The following is a 13,195-nucleotide window of genomic DNA, read 5'->3' as shown; positions in this document are numbered from 1 at the left end:
GTGTGTGTGTGTGTGTGTGTGTGTGTGTGTGTGTGTGTGTGTGTGTGTGTGTGTGTGTGTGTGTGTGTGTGTGTGTGTGTGTGTGTGTGTGTGTGTGTGTGTGTGTGTGTGTGTGTGTGTGTGTGTTTTGTGTGCGTGTGTCTTCACAGTCCATGTTGTTCCGTGAGGTGTCTTTTTTTTATAAATCAGATTTTACTGCTCGCTTTAGTTACTTGATGTGGAAGCGAGTTCCATGTAGTCATGGCTCTATATAGTACTGTGCGTCTCCTAGCCTCTGTTCTGGACTTGGGGACTGTGAAGAAGTCTTGTGGGGTATGTATGAGCTGTGTGCTAGTCGTTTGAACAAACAGCTCGGTGCTTACAACATGTCAATACCTCTCACAAAGGCATGTAGTGATGAAGTCAATCTCTCCTCTACAGTACTTTGAGCCAGGAGAGATTGACATGCATGTTCTTGATATTAGCCCTCTGTGTACATTTAAGGGCCAGCTGTGCTGCTCTGTTCTAGGCCAACTGTAATTTGTGTGGGTTAGGGTTATGTCCTTCTTTGCAGCATTTGACCATAGAACTGGGCAGTAGTCCAGGTGTGATAAAACTAGGACTTGATTGGTTGATTGTGATGTCAAGAAAGCAGAGTAGTGCTTTATCAGGGACAGACCTCTCCCCATCTTGGTAACCGTTGCATCAATATGTTTTGACCATGTCAGTCTACAATCTAGAGTTACACCAAGCAGTTTAGTCTCCTCAATTGCCACATTATTCATTATAAGATTTAGATGAGGTTTAGGGTTTAGCGAATGATTTGTCAGAAAATACAATGCTTTTACATATGAGCCCCCTCCTATACAAACAAATAATATGCTTCCATCCTCTTTCACCATATCCAACGTTCACGCCTTTTCACCTGAAACACTTGTGGACCCGTTGTTCACAGACTTAAACAGGTTTGGATAAAAATAGTTTAATTTATTCCAAATGCATACATCAGACACATTTTTACAAAATACTTATTTTTCTATGAATGAATCCCATGACGATGTATTGTACGGTGATATGTATATGGGTAGGCCTATATAAAGACGACACTGTCATGTTAAACAGGTCATTCAGTTCTCAAACGTTTATAGGCACATCAATGAGTTAAGACCAAGTTGTGCTTCACTTTATCTCCCTTACTTATCAGTCTTGCTTTCATTTCCTTTTTATTCCATTTCCTTTGTTTTACTCGGACAGGCAATTCATGTAAGGACATCTCTAGTGAGAGCTGCGCAGAGGATTCCACACTGAATGATGCCTCATACAACAGTCTAAAAGGATATAACAGGTTTGAATTGGGTAATATTATAATGGAGATGTTTTGGATACACATCAGCATTGTTATACAGTAGTTACATTGTCATAATACAGGAAAACATTTAAACCATCTATATGAAATGTATAGTGATGTGTGATGTCTTTTCCATGCATTACAAGATTGTCTCGAGTCAATTTTTTAGGTTGTTTAGGGACGGTTATGGTCTGCAACGGTGCCTAATGTTAGCCAAACTAGAAGATTGTGGCTGTGATGCCCATATAGTTCATTTTTAAGGCAGTGACGTGTATGAAGAGAAATGTAGACCTGTCTAATCCAATCAAGCAGTTCTGTGTCCACCAACGACTGATCATGTAGGAAACCAACAGCCTACAGAAGGCCGTGGTCATTGTAAAGGGCTAATTAAGAAATGGGATTAAAGCTAGCACTCAATGATAGACTACTCAAAAATAGACCTCCTATGAGTTGAAACCATTAAGTATCAAAACGTATAACATTCTAATTCAAGCTTAGTAATTACTCTACGACTCTGTAGGTTTATATTATATCTATAAATAACGTGCCTGAGAATAGTTATTGCTTTTATAGAATATGTTATCGCTGCTGACTGACTGACTTTTTTCTACCCACGTTCCAGTCCAAATATACAGGACAGAGAATTGTAGTGGGTCTTTCTAGCAGTCAGCCGCTCAGTCATACGGTACTTAGTAACAGTGTACCTTACAGTCATGTGCGATGGTGCATTTTAAGTGCATGTGTTTGTAGATGGTCCAATCCCCAACCCCCCACCCCTCCCTATTCATCCACTAGCAACCACGTCAAGTGTCCATATCAAGTCTCTCATAGAGAACATCCTGTCCAAGTGTCCAATCCCAAGCTACAGACAGAGTAGTTCTACAGTGTCTATTGTCTCTATATATCTGTGGGGTCGGGCCTCCTGGCTGAGCACTGATCACAGCCTCTCTCTTCAGGATTTAACCAATGAGAGCCTCTCTCCTGCTGTGGTCAGCGACCCGACCCTCAGGATTCAAACTCGCTGTCGCTGCTGATGGAGTTGTCTGGGGTGGAGGTGCCAGTGCCCCGGTGGTCGGTGCTCATGCTGCAGTCACTGGCCTCTGGGCTGCCCGGGTGACGGGGGGAGGCGGCCAGCAGACGGGGGTGGTGGGCGTGATGCTCCTGGACAGAACCCTCAGGGGAGCTTCCAGAAGGCAGGTGGGTGGGGTCCTGCTGCAGTCTGAGAGAAGAGAGAAGAAAGAGAGAGGAGTTTGTTTTAGTTTTTAGAGATACATGGTTGGTTTAAGTGGTACCTAACTGGTACTCTCTCTCAATGAGAGCATTCAGCCTGGTCTCATAGGCTAGACGTAACATAGTAAACATAAATCCAGGACACTAAGAATAATATGTTATGTTACGTTTGGTATGGTTACATAAGACAGAAGGTTACTTAAGGCAAAAACAAAAGTAGGGTGGTTGGTCTAGCGTATAACGCGAACATCTAGCAACCCAAAAGTTGCGTGTTCCAATATCATCACGGATAACTTTAGCATTTTAGTAATTAACAACTATTCAACGACTTACTACTTTTTAGCTACTTTGCAACTACTTAGCATGTAACTAACCCTTCCCCTAACCCTAATGTTAACCCTTTAACCTAACTCCTAACCCTAACCTTAACCACCTAGCTAATGTTAGCCACAACAAATTGGAATTTGTAACATATCATACGTTTGGCAAATTCAAAGGTTTCGGCTGAGTAGCCTTCCTGTCTTGTCTTAACGTACATGTTCTTTGCTGATGCGGCCCTGTCTCTCTGGCGTCGGTTCTTGAACCAGTTGCCGACCTGTGTGGGCGTGAGTCCCGTGGCCTGGGCCAGGTGCCGTTTCCTGGACGGGTTTGGGTAGGGGTCCTGGAGGTACCACTCTCTGAGCAGGCTGCGAGTTCTCTCCTGTGAGACATAAAGCGTACAATAATGGTCACTTCCCTGCTTCATGTAACCAACAGTGTTCCTAATAACTATATCAATCAGTTCCCTGCTTCACGTAACCAACAGTGTTCCTAATAACTATATTTACATTTACATTTACATCATTTAGCAGACACTCTTATCAGTTCCCTGCTTCATGTAACCAACAGTGTTCCTAATAACTAATTTTTATCTTTCACAATGGGATATGACATATACAGTATGTTGGTGTAATATCTTTACTGGGCTACTCCATTGATATCGGTTAGAGAAGATCTCCTAGAGACCTAAGACATTACAACCAAATAATCATATAATTGGATGAAATTATAGGATTTAAGGGATAATAATTATAATCCACATTATCAACATAAATATGTTATACTGCCAATTGGCTCAGGATGAAAAGCTTAGTACTGATGTAACCTGGGGAGTGGGGATATCCACTAAGCTCCCCTGACCTATATGTTATCTATAGCAACAGTCAGTGCTCAGCCTCTGCCCTTTCACCTAATGCTCAGGCACTAGCCCTTCAATCTTATAGACAACAATCTGGGCCAGAGAGTGACACACAGGCTTATGTTGTTTTACATCCATGGACCGTCTGTGGAAATGTGACATGCTTAAAGTGTGTATCTGTCCAGGGTTAAGTCTAGGGCTACTCAGTCGGTCATGAATCTTTATGCTGTATGAAGCTATACTGTATGTTCTGAAATACCTATTCCCTGCCCTGATGCAAGTGCTTTCATATGCATTTAATTGGGTTTAGTTGGTTGAAGTGCTGTCTTCTCCCCTATCATTACCTGGGATTTTCCCTATGGGCGCTGGCCAAAAGTAGTGCACTATATAAGGAATAGGGTGCCATTTTGGGACATAGCCTAGGTGATTGCTCACTGCTGTGTGGGATGGAAACCCCAGAGTAAAATGTATCTCAGCTTATACTGCCGCAGGTGGTCTCTGACACACAAGGCTTAAGCAGACTGACTCTCTCCATGGCTGCGTCCCAAATGGAACCCTATTGACCATGGTCCATAGAGTTTGGATAAAAAGCAGTGCACTATATAGGGAATAGGGTGCCATTTGGTATACAACCCATGAACTATAGCCCTAGCCTATGGCAGCAAAGTCCCCGTTTAACAGGCTCGTATGGTGCTCTTTAACCCCAGGATTACTGCCTGCAGGTTGAAGTAGCCTGAAATCCAGACCTGTTTTGTGCTAACATTCCACTCCTTGTACTCTGTGTCATATGAGAAGTGGATTGTTAGCACAAACAGACTGGTACCCAGGCTAAGGTTGAAGAGCAGAGGCATGTCTTCTCACCTATGTCCTTTACATGTTGAGATTTAGATCCAAATAAAAAGTTTGAGAATACTTTTAAACGAAATACATATTTATTGTGTAGCCTATTCTGTCTTTTGAGTTGTAGCCTAAGAGTCATACCGGTTGATGAAAGTCACATTCGTTTTGTGATTCCACACAAAGACGCTGATGCATATTGATCAGTGGCAGAGCCAGAGATGGTTGAGCAATGAGATTGTATAGACAGTCATTTATTGCTAACCAACACTGTAAAAAGTCATTAGTTCTGCTAACTCAATTTTGGGGTGGAAACCCATTGCCTAGAACCATTCAAGTAATCCAACTCAAAGTATTGCAGTGTTCAATACTCAAAGTAATAAAGTGATATTACCACCCATATCGTTATTTTTTAAAGTTGTAAATACTTCTGTGTTTTATGAACTTTTTGACACTAAATTGCATTATGTATTCTGAATTATAACAATTGAAGTTACTTGAACGTGAATATTTTTTGTTCTGAACATAAAAATATAGGGTCCCTTCTACTTAAAATATTAACCTTCCTTACTATTTTTTTTCAAGTGTAATTAGTTCTGATTAGTAATTTCCAGTGGTTGTGTCTTAATGTTTAATATTGTTTTATGTATGTGATGATTTTGTCATTTTAACCCGCATTAGCAGGCATTGTTGATCACAGTGCTCATTCCTCTAGCAGTAACTGGAGGAAGAGCTGTCAGCATTACAGGATGCTGCATTAGCCTCTGTCATTCAGAGTGGTGCACATGACCTTGTTGATGATGGAAATGGCTTCTCTCATTATCAAACATCAATTTGCCTGACTGTTTTGATATCCGTTCATCATGATCAATTACACCTCGTGGCACAACAAAATGCGTAATACTATTTTAGAAAAAATATATACTTTTCTTTCTTCAAACATGCATACAACATTGTGTAAAAGTCCAAAATATTTCAATTACCCACAATCCTCTAAAAACAGAGTCATGTGGCACTATTAAGTATTCATAACTTGCAAAAACATAATAATTCTATATCAGCACAACACAGATAAATGAAGTGTTTTTTACTCAAATATCAATGTCTGACTACTACGTTATTATTTTAAGTAAAGACATAAAATATAATAGAATCAAGTAAGAACAACTTATTTAATAAATGTTAGATTGAATTTAAAATATGAAATAATCATAACTTGTAAAAACTAAATAACTTTAGATTAGCAGAGCACAAATAAATAAAGTTATATTTACTCAATAACCTAATATTTGTTAACAGTACTCAAAAACATCAAGTGATAAGAGATCTTATTGACATATGAGTTAGTGCCACTTTTATGATTTGAGTTCTACTGACCTGTTGGAGATGTTTGAGTAGCACTACTCAATTTATTTAATGAGTTAGGCAGTTACTTTTTACAGTGTGTCACTCAGTAATGTGCGGACATATTACTAACAGACAAGGTCCGTCTTAACACTTGTGAAAAACGTGTGTTTGCCATCAAACTCAAAGCAGTGAATGGTGAAAGCACCATAGAATTACATATTAGAACACAATTTAATAGGATCTTTGTGGGAAACTTAATTTCACAAATTCGTTTCTATATAGAATTAGCCTAGGTGATGTATAATCTCTCGTAAACAGACTACCTAAAGATAACAGCTGACCAAATTACGCGAGATTTTTGTTCTGGGTTAACGAGATTAAGTGATTTACTATTTCTAACCTTGCAGACCTTATAGTCTGCGTTAAGCGCAATCAGGGCTGGAGAAAAAGCGATATCCCTGGTCCATGTCATTAGGACTTGATATGCAAAGGTAACATAATGGGACCTTCAGAATTAATTTCAAATGTTTCAGTGTAAGAATGTAAAACATATTTTACAAATTAGCATGCAGTGAGTCAGCCCAGTATATCCAAATATTTAAATTCATGGTTACAGATATGAGTTCAATATAAGTAGCTACAGATATAAGTTATTCTGTAATATATAGCCAGGTGGTGCGTCAAATGGGTCTTGGAAAGGTGCGTCATCATAGTTATGGAAGGTAAAGTGCGTAATTAGTGCGTAAAATGTAGCCTATCAATAACGAAGATGCCTAACTACTATTGGTACGAAATAATATTACTTACAGCTTGGTGTCTCACCTTAAAGCAGTGCGTCTTCTGCTCGCCATCCCAGATCGTGCGAGGCAGGGGGAACTTCTTGCGGATGCGGTACTTCTCCACGGGTCCCAGGGCACGGCCCCGGAGCCGCTCCGCCTCGCGGTAATGCGCGTCCAGCCACAGATCTTGGAGCTTGGCGTGAGACTCGCGCGTAAAGCGGTGGCTCTGGAGGATCTGGTAAAGCGCCTCGAAGTTTCCTCCGTGGAAGGCAACGAGCGCCCTGGCGCGCATCACTGACTCGTGGCGGTTGAGTGCCTCCCCGGCGGTGCCAGGGACAGCGGCAGGCAGAGACCATAAGAACCGCCCAAGGCGCTCAATGTCGCCGGTCTCCTCGAGGTTCTCGCACACCCGAGCCACTTGCTCCGGGGTGAACATAGGCAGAGGGAACATATTTTGTTCTTCTCAGACTTCTCAGACTGTTAACAAACAAAATAGTCTAAATTTGCTAAATGAACATGGCCAATGGTCATATCATTTCAGCTACCGGGTGCGCGTTCAAATAAAGAGACTGGAGCCGGTGATTAAGCAAAACGCGCATGAAGTGTATTTTTACGCACTACGGTCACAGTGCGCCTACAGAGTGATGTGAAAGTTCAATTGAATCAAATATAGACCTAGTTTTGCAGTGGGAAAAGCCCCCAAACAAAATCTGATTGGTAGCGAGTTCTTTATGTAAGTTGTTTCTCCTCTCTTTTCCCGGTATTGGCGAGCTATACTGTATGTGACAAGATTCGTGGCGGGGTCATGCGCTTCCAGGAGTTCAGGCCGTTGTAGGAGGATAAAGAAGGAACGCCAGGAGTCAACCTGTATTTATAGCTGGATGCAATTAGCATCGTTGTAGTTGTTTTGAAAGGGATTATGCGCCTCGCAGGTCATTAGCCACTTGGGGGGTAGTGTGTATAGAGGTGACAACCTGATCAGATTGTTTGGCTTAGTTGAGGGATACATTGACTGTCAGGATGATTGGGAAGCTAACAACAAGGATATTTAATTGGTCTGATCTGCATAACCTGCAGGCCGAGCAAAATCCATTTCAGGCCAGGGGACCGGGAGGGAGGAAGAGGGGAAGAGAAGAGAAGAGCGCAGGAACATTTGGGTAATCAACAATTGACCCATTAGGCCTGGTTTTCCTGGAAAGAGTTAAATCACCCAAATATAATGAAGTGATGAATAATCAATAACTTTTATATGACCAATTTCCTACTTTAAATTGGAATAGTAAATGTGTCATATAATTGTAATGCTTAAAATCGTTTGAATCAGGATAGGAATCAGGTGAAGGACACAGTAAGATCTGTGACAGCTTTTTTTCTGTTCTGATGTTAAGGTTATAAAACTGTCATAAATAATGCACTGTGCCAAATGGTGATGTAAATGTGCATACTATGTACTGGTGCATCAAAATACATAAAAACAGTTTCAATTTTGTAATTCAGTAAAAAGAAAACGTTGCCCCAAGTTACCAACCATATAGCTAAAGTGGGACAGTCTTATAGGCTTTTCCAATGGAGGAAAGAGATCCAGTTTACATTAGGGACCCCGTGTACTTACAGTAGTTTAGGCTGGGCTCTGGTTCTTGTACTATATCCTGTTAATTTTTTCTTTCTGTTATTAGACTGTTATTTGAGTGAATTCAGTGGGACATGTGTTGCATTTCTGTCTTCTGTAAACTCTTTCGTCATCTATCCAACATATTAGCCCAACACATGATACATTTCTGAAATCCTCAGATGTTTCCTAATCACACAAAATTGAATAAAAGTGTCATTGGGGTACCATTAGGACTATAATAATGGTGTCCCAGTTTATCTAACCTGCTGTCCCAGGACACCAAATGCAAAATGAAAATATGGTTTTGAGTCAGTGTACACAAATGGGTGTGTCATGCCTCCTGTAAATATGATATCAACATTTGTTTTTTTGTGTGTGATTAGGAAACATCTTAAGGATTTCAGAAATGTATCATGTGTTGGGCTAATATGTTGGACAGATGACGAAAGAGTTTACAGAAGACGGAAATGCAAAACGTGTCACACTTATTCCGAATTCACCCTACAGAAAGTTTGTCAATAGATTATTTTAGGTCTTGGGTAAATTGTGCATATTTCAGATATGCCCAACTTCAAGCTTAACGTCAATAAAGAAAACAGTGATACTAGCAAGAGCAGTGTGCAGGTTTCTCTTTTCTTTTAGATAGGCCTAACCCGAACGGAATTTATGCTACAATTGTTTTCAGATATTTTTTTATTATTAAGTATTGAATCTGCTTTAAAAAAAATTAAGGCAACAAGAAGACACTTAATATTATTAGTAGATGTAACTTCCTATGTTTTTGAGTAAAACAACTTGAATAAATTGTTTGGATTCACACAAATAAAGTAAGTCCAGGGAATTAATAATAGCCATAAAAATGTGTTGGATTTACTGATAATATGATTAAGTATGAGTTGATGTCACAAAAATATTTAGTAAACCCAACATATGAGTGTTTCAAAAATACTTCATGTTTAAAATAGTTTAATGTATTTGATCATTTGCCATTTTAACCCACTTTGGCATGCATTGTTGAGCACAGTGCTCATGCCGCGTTCACGTGCTAGTCGGAGGTCTGACATTTCGGACTTGCTAACTGGTTGAACGCTTTGACTAGCATGTGAACAAGTTATTCACCCATCAGCAGTACTTGGAGGTAGAACTGCAAGCATTGCATGATGCTGAATTTGCCTCTGTCATTAAGAATGGTGATGGTGGGAATGGGTGATCTCGCCTTTGAACATCAATTTGAAAACGGTTTTGATATCCGTTCATCATAATCCATTACGCCTCATGGCACAACAAGCTGCTCAATACTATTATAGCCTACTTGTCTTTCTTCAAAAATGCATACAACATTGTGTAAAAAATAATGTATTACCCACAATCCTCTAAAAACGGGCAAGTTTTTGCAAGAACATAAAATTGTTAAGTTGAGAGAAATATTATTATTATTATAAAAAATTACAAAATGTATTAACATTTAGTAAATTAAATTACACAATTTTCTATCTTTTTGGTTATCCTCATAAAATATACATTGCATTCGGAATGTATTCAGACCCCTTCCCTTTTTTCACATTTTGTTATTTTACAGCCTTATTCTAAAATGGATGAAACATTTTTTCCCCCTCATCAATCTACACACAATACCCCATAATGACAAAGTGAAAACAGGTTATCATTTTTTTGCAATTTTATTACAAATAAAAAACAGAATTTTTTTTACATAAGTATTCAGACCCATTGCTATGAGACTCGAAATTGAGCTCAGGTGCATTCTGTTTCCATTGATCATCCTTGAGATGTTTCTACAACTTGATTGGAGTCCACCTGTGATAAATTCAATTGATTGGACATGATTTGGAAAGCCAAACACCTGTCTATATAAGGTCCCACAGTTGACAGTGCATATCAGAGCAAAAACCAAGCCATGAGGTCGAAGGAATTGTCCGTAGAGCTCAGAGACAGGATTGTGTTGATGCACAGATCTGGGGAAGGGTACCAAAACATGTCTGCAGCATTGAAGGTCCCCAAGAACACGGTGGCCTCCATCTTTCTTAAATGGAAGAAGTTTGGAACCACCAAGACTCTTCCTAGAGCTGGCCGCCCGGGCGAACTGAGCACTCGGGGGAGAAGGGCCTTGGTCAGAGAGGTGACCAAGAACCTGATGGTCACTCTGACAGAGCTCCAGAGTTCCTCTGTGGAGATGGGTGAATCTTCCAGAAGGACAACCATCTCTGCATTACTCCACTAATCAGGTCTTTATGGTAGAGTGGCCAGACGGAAGTCACTCCTCAGTAAGAGGCACATGACAGCCCGCTTGGAGTTTGCAAAAAGTCACCTAAAGGACTTTCAGACCATGAGAAACAAGATTCTCTAGTCTGATGAAACCAAGATTGAACTCTTTGGCCTGAATGCCAATCGTCACGTCTGGAGGAAACCTGGCACCATCCCTACGGATCCCTTTCAGAGGGGGGGACTGGGAGACTAGTAAGGATCGAGGGAAAGATGAACGGAGCAAAGTACAGAGAGATCCTTGATGAAAACCAGCTCCAGAGCACTCAGGACCTCAGACTGGGGCGAAGGTTCACCTTCCAACAGGACAATGACCCTAAGCACACAGCCAAGACAACCCAGGAGTGGCTTCAGGACAAGTCTCTGAATGTCCTTGAGTGGCCCAGCCAGAGCCCAGACTTGAACCCGATCTAACATCTCTGGTGAGACCTGAAAATAGCTGTGCAGCGACGCTCCCCATCCAACCTGACAGAGCTTGAGATGATCTGCAGAGAATAATGGAAGAAACTCCCCAAATACAGGTGTGCCAAGCTTGTAGTGTCATACCCAAGAAGACTCAAGGCTGTAATCGCTGCCAAAGGTGCTTCAACAAAGTACTGAGTAAAGGGTCTGAATATTTATGTAAATGTTAATATTTCAGTTTCTTATTTTTAATAAATTTGCAAAAATTTCTAAAGACCTGTTTTTGCTTTGTCATGATGGTGTATTGTGTGTAGATTGATAAGGGAAAAAACAATTTAATACATTTTAGAGTAAGGCTGTAACATAACAAAATGTGGAAGTCAAGGGGTCTGAATACTTTCCGAATGCACTGTATATATATTTTTGGGTAAAATGAAATGAACAAATTATTGAAATTACCTGATTTCATTTTTATTAAGTAGGCCTATATATTGGTTGGTTTTTGAGTCAATTTCAATTCACCCCAGAATTTTTTTTTTATACAGTGGTGGTGGATGGATGCACCCTGGCTCAGAAAATGTATGGGCTATAGATGACAGACATCTATAATATACCCTCCGTTTTTAATGAGGCTTGCATGAAAACCTGTATCACATTTGTGGCGGCAGCGTCCATTTAACCGCGGCGACATTTCCGAGACGGCTGCATCTTCTCAACGCACCTGACAAACTAATCGCATGTTAATTAAAGTGGACACGGTTATACCGTAATCTCCCCCATCCCGGTTGGTCCCCAGGTCAGATTATTGTTTTTAAAAACACCAGTCTCTCGAGGCAGGATGATGGGGATGCACGACAGTGTTACACAATGACACGGTATTACATGATCCTGTTCCAAGGGTTCAATCCCTCTCTGATTTTATAGTATTAATCAGTCTTTAGGGGACAATGTTCTTATAAATGCAGTTTAGAAAAAGCATCTGTTTATGAATGCGGTACAACAAACACACATGAAAGGCTATGATATGCCCAATGAACCTATTAGGTTATAGCCTATAGCTTTTCTATTTCATTCAACATATCTTGATCTTTACGCACATTGCCATTTTTATTCATTTATTTTTCATGATTTAATTTATGACTGTTTTGTTTAGGGGAGTAATGTTAATAGCTAGCATAGCCACGGGAAGTAGGGGTGCTGCAGCAGCCCCTAAAAAATCAATAAATAAATACATATTTGACTAAACATCTCCCCCCAAACTACTTCCTGTGGCTATGATGGCTAGCCTATATGGTGGTGGAGGTGGGTTGGGATCACTTCAGGAAGATCCACATTGAAAATATATTTTGCCACTCTTGAATTGGAATTTCAATAATTCTCCCGAATTGGTTGAATTGAAATGGAATTGACCCCAACCTTGCCCAGTATATCCCTAGTCTAGAGTGCCACATGCATGCCAATCCACCACCACTAAACCAAGCTTATGGGCTTTGTGTTAATATAGGTTTTAAAATAGAGGTTGTAGTCAAGTTAAGGGGTCATGGTTTAGAATAAGTGTCACGCTCTGGCTCCGGGACTGTGTATTTTGAGCCAGGGTGTGTTCGTTTTGTTGTGTTTTGGTTGGTTGTCTTTGGTTGTGTTTTCGTGGTTAATCGAGTGACTCCCAATCAGAGGTAACGAGTGTCAGCTGTCGGCTCGTTATCTCTGATTGGGAGCCATATTTAAACTGTGTGTTTTCACCTTGTTTTTGTGGGTTTTTGTTCCGTGTTCAGTCTTTGTTACTGTGGACTTCACGAGTCGTCTTTTGTTTTGTATTTTGTACTTTATCAATTAAAGTCATGTTCATTTCACACGCTGCGCCTTGGTCCACTCCTTCTCGTCAAGACGATCGTGACAGAAAAACCCACCAAAGAAGGACCAAGCAGCGTGTCCAGGAGCAGGCAGCCTGGGCATGGGAGGAGGCGCCAGGCAAGGAGATAGAGAGGCTGGCGATGGCCCAGGTGGGCAAAGTGTGGTCCTGGGAGGACATGCTCGGGGGCAAGGGTCCTTGGGGTAGGATCAAGGCCCTGGCGAGAGAGGAGCAGCGGCGTCAGCAGTGCCATCGTCGGGCGGAGGAGAGGCACCCCCAAGAATTTTTTAGGGGGGGGCACACGGCATGGGCGACTGGGCAGCAGGAGGCTGCCACAGGGCGAGATAGGAGAAGA

The 13,195-nt window shown here is 40.9% G+C and overlaps 1 protein-coding gene across 2 annotated transcripts; it reads right to left on the bottom strand.

Moving 5' to 3' along the window:
• Positions 1–782: 782 nt before the first annotated feature.
• Positions 783–7,525, bottom strand: LOC123483335 (homeobox protein SIX6-like). 2 transcript variants are annotated; one of them, XM_045213138.1, is made up of 3 exons: positions 6,726–7,525; positions 3,094–3,257; positions 783–2,546 (listed from the first exon to the last, which is right to left on the bottom strand). In XM_045213138.1, the coding sequence occupies exons 1-3, from the start codon at positions 7,146–7,148 to the stop codon at positions 2,333–2,335; spliced, it is 801 nt and encodes a 266-aa protein (XP_045069073.1). In that variant the 5' UTR covers positions 7,149–7,525; the 3' UTR covers positions 783–2,332. The 2 variants fall into 2 exon arrangements, with proteins under 2 accessions (XP_045069073.1, XP_045069074.1); XM_045213139.1 differs by having other exon boundaries at positions 6,741–7,525.
• Between the last annotated feature and the right edge of the window lie 5,670 nt (positions 7,526–13,195).

Source organism: Coregonus clupeaformis, unplaced genomic scaffold, assembly GCF_020615455.1.
Source record: "Coregonus clupeaformis isolate EN_2021a unplaced genomic scaffold, ASM2061545v1 scaf0079, whole genome shotgun sequence".
NCBI lineage: Eukaryota > Metazoa > Chordata > Actinopteri > Salmoniformes > Salmonidae > Coregonus > Coregonus clupeaformis.
This window is presented reverse-complemented; position numbering and strand designations above follow the sequence as displayed.